This window comes from Gavialis gangeticus, unplaced genomic scaffold (genome assembly GCF_001723915.1).
Source record: "Gavialis gangeticus isolate Ggan-Ray unplaced genomic scaffold, GavGan_comp1, whole genome shotgun sequence".
In the NCBI taxonomy this organism is placed as follows: Eukaryota; Metazoa; Chordata; order Crocodylia; family Gavialidae; genus Gavialis; species Gavialis gangeticus.
In genome coordinates, this window is record NW_017729034.1 from 9,976,939 (window position 1) to 9,984,899 (window position 7,961).

Sequence of the window (7,961 nt, forward strand, 5' to 3'; positions counted from 1 at the left end):
AAGGCAATCAGGTTGGTCTGACATGATCTCCCCCTAATAAATCCATGCTGATTGCCCCTGAGCATCATTTCTGATGCCGGCCCATCACAAATGTGCTCCTTGATGATCTTCTCAAAGAGTTTCCCCAGGACTGAGGTAAGACTGACAGGCCTATAGTTACCCGGGTCCTCCCTCTTCCCCTTCTTGAAGAAGGTCAGGCTGGGCCACTAACATTTTGTATTCCCACACACCAACTTGAGCCACATGGGTGCAGCTGGCGCAACTCCTGTCTGACCCAGGCACATACTGGGGACTTGGGATAGAGTGCAGGGAGGAGGGGGCCAGGAGCCATGGGTCATCCAGGCCCAGCTGGTTTGGTGCCATGCTGTTTCCCCACTGTTCCTGAACTTCCCTGCTTACTTGCTCAGCGGGTCCAAAGCAGTCTGCCAAGCAGCCCTGCCACATCCCAGTGCCACCTTCCCCAAACCCCTGGTGCTGCGAGCCCGGCTGCTCACGGTCCTGGATGGGGTGGGTGGGTGTGCCCCCCTGCTTCTTGCCAGTTGCCTGGAGCCTGCATCCCACCAGGACCTGCACAGAGTGCTGCAGTGGGGCTGCCTGGCACCCTCGGGACCCACAGCTTGGGCTTGGGGCAGGGCGGGACCACCTGAGAGCTTTGGCACAAGCCATCTCCAGGCCTGTGGGTCCCTGCACATCTCCAGTCTGGGCCCCTGGGGAGCAGCAGCAACAGCAGCCCCATGTGCCTGTGTAAACTGCTGCTGCCAGCAGGCTGGATTTCCTCTGAGCCACCTCCCTCTGCCACATGCCCAGCCCAGCCCAGCCCGAGCTGCCGCTGAACTGGGCAGAGCCGACACTCTCCTCTTTGTGATGTCTGGACTTTCACCAGGATCTGGTGGGAGCCCAGGCAGCGCAGGGAGGAGAGCAGCGGCTTTGCCTGGTGCCGTACCAGGTGTAGCTCAGGCTCCATTGGTGCTGGGCTGGGGCCAGGCACACAGCAGTGTGGGCCAGGGGCTATAGGAGGTGGCTCCGCGGGAATCCCAGCCCCACCTGCTGGCAGCAGCTGCCTTCACAGGGGCACAGGGTACAGGAGTCCTAGGCTGCCTTCACAGAGGTGCAAAGTACGGGAATGCCATCGCCGCTGTTCCCCAGGGGCCCAGACTGGAGATGTGTGGGGACCCGTGGGTCCAAAGGCAGCTTGTGTCAGAGCTTCCAGGCAGTTCCGACCTGCCCCAAGCCCAAGTCATGGGACCTGAGGGTGCCAGGCAGCCCTGCCAGAGCTCAGCACCGCCTTCCCAGAACCCCGGCACTGGGGTTTGTGGGTGGGTGGGTGCATGGCTGTGCCCAGGAACAGAAGTCCAACTCACTGGCCTAAGGTTTCCTGGATCACCTCTAGAGTCTTTTATAATATGGAAGTCATATTGGCAGACCTCCAGTTATCTAGTACTAAGAATGTTTTCAGAAGGTTGCATACTACAGTTAGTTCAGCAATTTCTGATCCAAGCTCTGTCAGGATGAATGCCATCAGGTCCTGGGGATTTGCTACTGTTTAGTTTATTAATTTCCTCTACAACTTCATTGACTGTAACCTCACTATAGGTCAGCTCCACTGACTTGTACCTAGAGAGAAGTGGATCTGGTGAGGGAACCTCCCAAACATCTTCCACAGTATGCATTTAGTTTCTCCATGATGGCCCTGTCATTCTTGTGCACTTCTTTTGTACCCTGATCATCCAAAGGCCCAACAGACTCCCTGGCAGGTCTTTGGCTTCTACGGTAAAGAAATTGTTATGGTTACCTTTTGAGTCTCTAGCAAGTTTCTCTTGAAATTCTTCTTAGCTAGTCTTATTATTACACGTTTACATTTGATATGCCATAGTTTGTGCTCTTTTTTATTTTTCTCATTAGGATTTTACTTTCAACTTTCAAAAGAAGCCTTTTTCTGCTTATTGCTTCTGCAACTCTACCATTAAACCATGCTGGCTTTCTTTGGTTTGCTTTTTTGTTTGTTTGTTTACTTTTTTATTATATCATAAATCTTTTTCTGGTCTCCCCTTCTACGTGGATGTCAAACCCAACTGCATTGTCTCACTATTGCAGAGCGGCTCAATAACACTTACCCTGTCCACCAAGTCCTGTGTACTACTTAAGACTAGGTCAAGAATGTCCTTTCCTCTTGTAAGTTCCAGGGCTAAGTACTCCAGGAAGCAGTCTTTTATAGTAAGAAATTTGGTCTCTGCATCCTGGCCTGATGTCAGTGTATCTATGGATACCTGAAGTATTTTGGTCTCTGCATCCCAGCCTGATGTTAGTGTATCTGTGGATACTTGAAGTTATCTATTATTACTGTTTTCTACTTTTATTATTATTTTATTACTGTGTTTTCTGAAGTTTTCCACCTCTGGGAAGCTGTATGCAAGACCTACCATAGCTGCATGATCTAATTTAGAGGTTTCTAATAGTGCGGTAGTCAGTTATTGCTACTGTGTGGTCTTTTCATTGACATTCATCTGTTAACACACCAACAGTGCTAGTTATCAATGCTTCCCAGTCCCCTGTGGTTCCAGGGGCCCAATTTTGTCCTACCAACCATTCTCTAAAGCAGAGGTCGATTACGTTTTCCAGAAATGGGCCAGAATGACCCAGCTTGGGTCCAAACCAAGCGGATGCTAGAATGCATCCACCATCACCGATTCTCCCCACTGCCTAGCTGCAGCACAGCATGAGTGACACTCTGCCATCTGCTACCCAGACAGTGTGGCATGGGTAAAGCCTCCCATCACCAACCCAACAGCTCTGTGGGCTGAATCTGGCCTTCATGCTATAGGCTGTCAAATTCTGGTCTAAAGGGCACTCTTATGTGGCAGTGTTTTTACGTGGAAACCAAAGTCTTGGATATCTAGTTATCACCAAACAAGGCATTTTTAAGGGTCTCTGAAAAATACTGGCCCTGGTATCACAACCAGACCACTGCAGATTTCAAAGTCTTGACACAGAATCATCTGGAAGCTCTGCTTCTGATTTTAGCTCATTGCTACACAGGCAAAGAAATTTTTACCCCTGAAAATTCATTAAGCAGAACTTCTAACAACTATAACTAATGAAGTACCGTGCAGAGCCATGAAGAAGCATTCCAAATGCAGTTAGCATAAATGAACCTCTGCACACACTGACTGTGTTGCAGAGGTGTGCACTGAGAAACACTGCTGGAGCCATTTTCAAAACAGACCACACTGAATTCTCCCAGCCCAGTGAGAAAGAGTTTGCTTTAGAAGAGAAGAAATTTCTTCTGGGCACCTTAATTACTTGTTTATGCTCGGATGTTTACTAGCATTACTTCACCAGTAAAATCATCCTGCCTACAATTATACCAGTAAGAGTCCCTGTATAGATATGGAATAAGAGGTCCTTCTTTGATGCATTTTTAATTATAAAATTATGATGGTGTAACTATACTGATACAGCACTGCGAATAAACTTCTGTGTAGAGAAGATCTACATTACACTGCATGCTCAGTGTTGTTTCCTGTTACTTTCCCTATTTCCTTTAAACAGTTCCTTTTCTTTTATAGGAAGCAACTGAACAGGGACATTCTCCAGAATACAAATTCTGAAAGAACTAGCAGGCTACTAAAGCATCTATGCTTTTTTTTTTTGGTTCAAAGGCTTAAATCCCCAAGGGTGCCTGTAGATGTGCAAGATGTCTGCTCTGACATGCTGTAATTACAGTGCGTCAAAGCAGACTCAATTAATTGTGCTCAAGGAGACTTGGCATCTTATGTATTCAGCTTCATGCTTCAAAATGACAGCAGAAGCACTTTAACTAAAGCTCATCAAACAAGCTTTACGGCCGCCTTTTTGAAATGCAGGATGCTGAATACACAAGATGTTGAGGGCGCTTTAATTAGTGTCTCCCGAGAGCTGCTCTAATTAAAGTCTCTTCCAAATATGGCTGGGCCTCCAAGCAGATATCAGAGCTGGACACTGCTGTCAGATAATATGTTACTCTTTAGCTGAAGTGATAAAGGTTTGTACAGTGCTTCAGTGCTAACGGTTCTGGAGCTCAGATCATGCTGATAATCCCCTTAGTGAGGTTCTGTATATATGCATGTCATCATAATCATATGCAAGAAGAACATTCTTTATTTTCCTTCACTTGCTTTCTGCTTATGATGCTTTCACTCTATAACTGCTATTTGAAAATTTCTTTGGCATTTCTAGAAGAAAATATTCAACTATTAGGTGGGAAATACTGCCTCTTAGATAGCACAGGAATGGGGTAGGGAGGAGAACTAATGGGGGATGGTCCCTTCTACACACTTACATAACAGTTAGGTTGCAACCTTCAAATTAGGATTTCTCAAGCCTCTGAATGCTGGAAGCTCTAAGGGGCAAAGGGCAGGCAATGGATCAAATCTTGGAAGGGCCCGAACTAATTTTCCTCTACTGAGCATACAACACTCTGTGCTACTGAGACAGGCCACTGGACTGACTAAATGGTCTCACCAAGGAGGGCATCTCATGTTCAAACATTCACAGCTAAACAACAAAATGTGGAGAGCAGAAGATTTTTAAGGAGATATTAAAATATGACTGGCAATGTTATAAAGGCCAAGCTAGTCTTTCTGTTACTTTAAGGGTTAGGAAACAGTTAGGAAAAAAGGCAAATCTCATGATTGGATTATCTTCCACCCCAAACTCAATAAGCCAGTTTAGATGCTATTCTGCACTCAGCTGCTGCTAGAAGGAGTTTAGTGTTGGTTGTAAAACAAACTGAGAATAAGAAACTGCTGTAAGAACAGCTTTCAAAAAAAATCCACAACTTAAAACAGAATTAATAACACCCCTTTCCCCATGCACTAATGGAGAAGGGACTATAATCTTTTGGCAAGCTTCCCTCAGTGTTTTATGCTGGTCTGATTTCACTTGTGATCATTTATAGACTCAAGAAGCACTCACTTATGTAGAAAAGGTATGAACAGTCTGTTTCAGGTTCGACACAAAGGTCATTTTATCCAGCAGAAACTTGATGGGAAGATCCCACAGTGGTATGGGGCAGTCAACTGCTAAAGATGTACAACAAGAAGAACTGCCAAACTACACTAGGAATTTAACCTGGCCTACTTACAATGTGCTCTGTCAGCCAAACAGGCTCTGGCTCTGTTACATACTGTGTTCACTTGAAATCCAGCTTCTGCACATTAACTTAAGTCTTAACTTTGGTTGCAGCACTAGAATCCTTTCCCAAAAAGCAAATTTCATTGCTGCAATGTCGAGCTGATTTTTATGGCTTTTTCCAAGAAGCATTTTAAAGTAATTAAGAGAAGACCAATTTTCATGGGGTTAATTAACTTAACCATCAAAATGTTTCTATTTACATGATATAGACAGGTGTCTTGGCATTATAAAAAAATTGTCTTGGAACCATCAAGGAAAAGGAAAAACTAAGGTCTAGAAAAAGAACCAAGGGATTGCTGGCAAAAATGAGACTGTGCACAGAACATGGGAGAATCAATCACTGAAATGACTTCTAGTAACATGTACAGAACACAGTCTTGAAGAGCCTGAATTAGGCCACACCATCTGCTCAGAACCTTTTGCTTAGTCTAGGCTTCATCCAAAAAGATCCAAATTGGTCACTATTAAGACAAAGGTGATACATGTGATGGTTTCATTCACGGGTAGCTGCACTCTGTGTATTCTTAACAGGAGGACTGAGCAGTTACAGCTGTTAGAATGCGAAAAACCCAACTGCGTAATTAGAAGGTATTTGTTAACCAGCAAAATATAATAATATTATTATTAATAATAATAAAAAATAAAAGCCACTCTTGAAATGTTCAAAGCCCCTTATTCAAATGATTCCACAACCAAGAGGCACTAAAACTGATAAATTGTTTTCCTTGCACAAGCCAATGAAATGCTGTTCTTTCCTCAACATCTAGGAACCCTCTTATTTATGCTGCCTTTCATTAATCTTAGTGCAGGGTTTTCCAAATCAGGTGTTGAGAAGATTGGAATATAACAAAGTGTTTGCCACAGTACTGTCTCCTTTTGAAAGTCAAGCTAAATCAAACAGCAAAACAAAACAAACAAAAACCCTTTAGAAAGTAACTGCAGAAAAAAAAATTAACCAGTAACTACTGGGACACAAATCTACAGATCTGTTTGAGAGATGGGTAATACAACTAATTAGCAATACAGATCTCACCCCTACACTGAGATGATGTAGCTGCACTGTAAAATGCACCCCTTGCCTCTACAGAATACATTTAGTCACATAAGAGTGTATACATATAACCAAGGATTGTGCTAAAATGGAATACAAGCACATTGTTATGGATTATAAGTATGTACCCAGCCCAAAGACACCACTGGATAAATCACAGGAAAACCAGAGCCATAGGGCAATCTGTTGCAGAGCTTAGGCACGTTCTTCCTCTTCCTCAAGGTGTATTCCTAGTGCCCTACATCAAGATGTATTGGGTATCTGATTTCCTTACAGGGTCCCAGTTTTTAGTTGGAAAGTCACCAACAACAGAAGTCAAGATCAGCCTAAACTCTGCAGTTTTACTTTCATCCCACACACCTTCATTATCCAACTCAGAGAAACTCACCTTAGTCCAGGGATGTGCCTTAATCTGAGGGAATTTGAATTCAGTGTAGTTTGGATTCATTTCTCTAATTTGCTCCCTTGTAGGCGTTCCCAGGACCTAGAAAGTAGAAAGAAGCAAATTGTTTACAATGAAGTTCATAAGTAGTGACCCTAATGAAACAGATTTGAAAAAGTGGCAGTTTTACAAGGAGCCATGCCTGTGATGAAGAGGCATGGTAGAGAGAGCAAGCAGTCACAGAAGTCTTAGTAGCACCTTATTCAGCACACGTAGCAGCTGAGTCCTTGAGCACAGCACACTGTGTGGTTTGGATTTTGCAACTGTACTTAAATCTCAAGTTTTTTCACAACTCAGACATCTTTTTCTCAAATTCAATAGTGTTTCAAGGAGGATTGGAAGCTGAATTTTACTGAATTAAAAATGTTATTAATGGTATTGTTTGAAGATCATCTTTAATGTAACAGGCTGTAACTTATCATGTACCTCATTAAGGTACTGACCAACAGCATACCACCTGTATTTTAATAGTCACGTGACAACCTGCTGCCTAAAGGATCAGCCAAACACTGTACAAAGAAGCAGATTTTTTTTAAGATTGATTTTCTTCATCTCTCAATGCAGAAGGGTAATTTAATAGACCTAACTTTCAGGTTACATACCTGGGATTAAGACTTTTACCCAGGAAATTCACATACAGAAAACTAAGGTTTATCAGTATGGGGCAGGGGAAGGGAGTTGTTGGGGGGAAAAAACTCTTTTCTGGCTTAGGCAGGACAGTATGAATGGGATCCCTTCAAACAGCATTAATCTCAGAATTTCTAATCCTCTCAGAGAAATGTAAGGCCTAGAGCACTTTTGAATAAATCCACTGCTTTTTGGTTAAATTCAGTCACCCGAGAATCCCTGTTATTACAGAAGGTGCTGGAGAGGTCTGGATGAAGTCTCAACCTCCACCCTCTTTGAACCTGGGTTCAATTATGCTATAATCCCACATTTGAGACAAATATTTTGGTTATGGAAATTAACATCATGTGGCCAGTCCATCAGGAGCACTTCTGTGCATGGTTAAGTAGAAAGATGTCTAGATGTTTCATCAGTGCTATAGCCCATGTCTAAAAGAAAGGGCTGTTGCTGAAGACACTGTCCACTGTTTTCATACTGTTGAGTCAACTTTTACAACAATAAAACTAAAAATAAAATCAGAAAGGGCAAAAAAGGCTGGAGAAAGAAAACACCATTGGTTCAACACATCTTGCAGCAAGGGATTATAAAAGCAGATGACTTTTTTTTTTTTTTTTTTTTAATAAAGCTCCATATTTTTTTTTTTTTTTTTTTTTTTTTTTTTTTTTTTTT

At 43.1% G+C, this 7,961-nt stretch overlaps 1 protein-coding gene across 1 annotated transcript in view; it reads right to left on the reverse strand.

Annotated features, from left to right (window-relative positions):
• Positions 1-7,961, reverse strand: part of GSK3B (glycogen synthase kinase 3 beta) — a 248,043-nt gene that overhangs the window by 34,500 nt on the left and 205,582 nt on the right. The window contains exon 7 of the mRNA XM_019526670.1: positions 6,612-6,707. Within this exon, the coding sequence (XP_019382215.1) occupies positions 6,612-6,707 (96 nt within the window). The remainder of the gene's footprint in view (positions 1-6,611; positions 6,708-7,961) is intronic.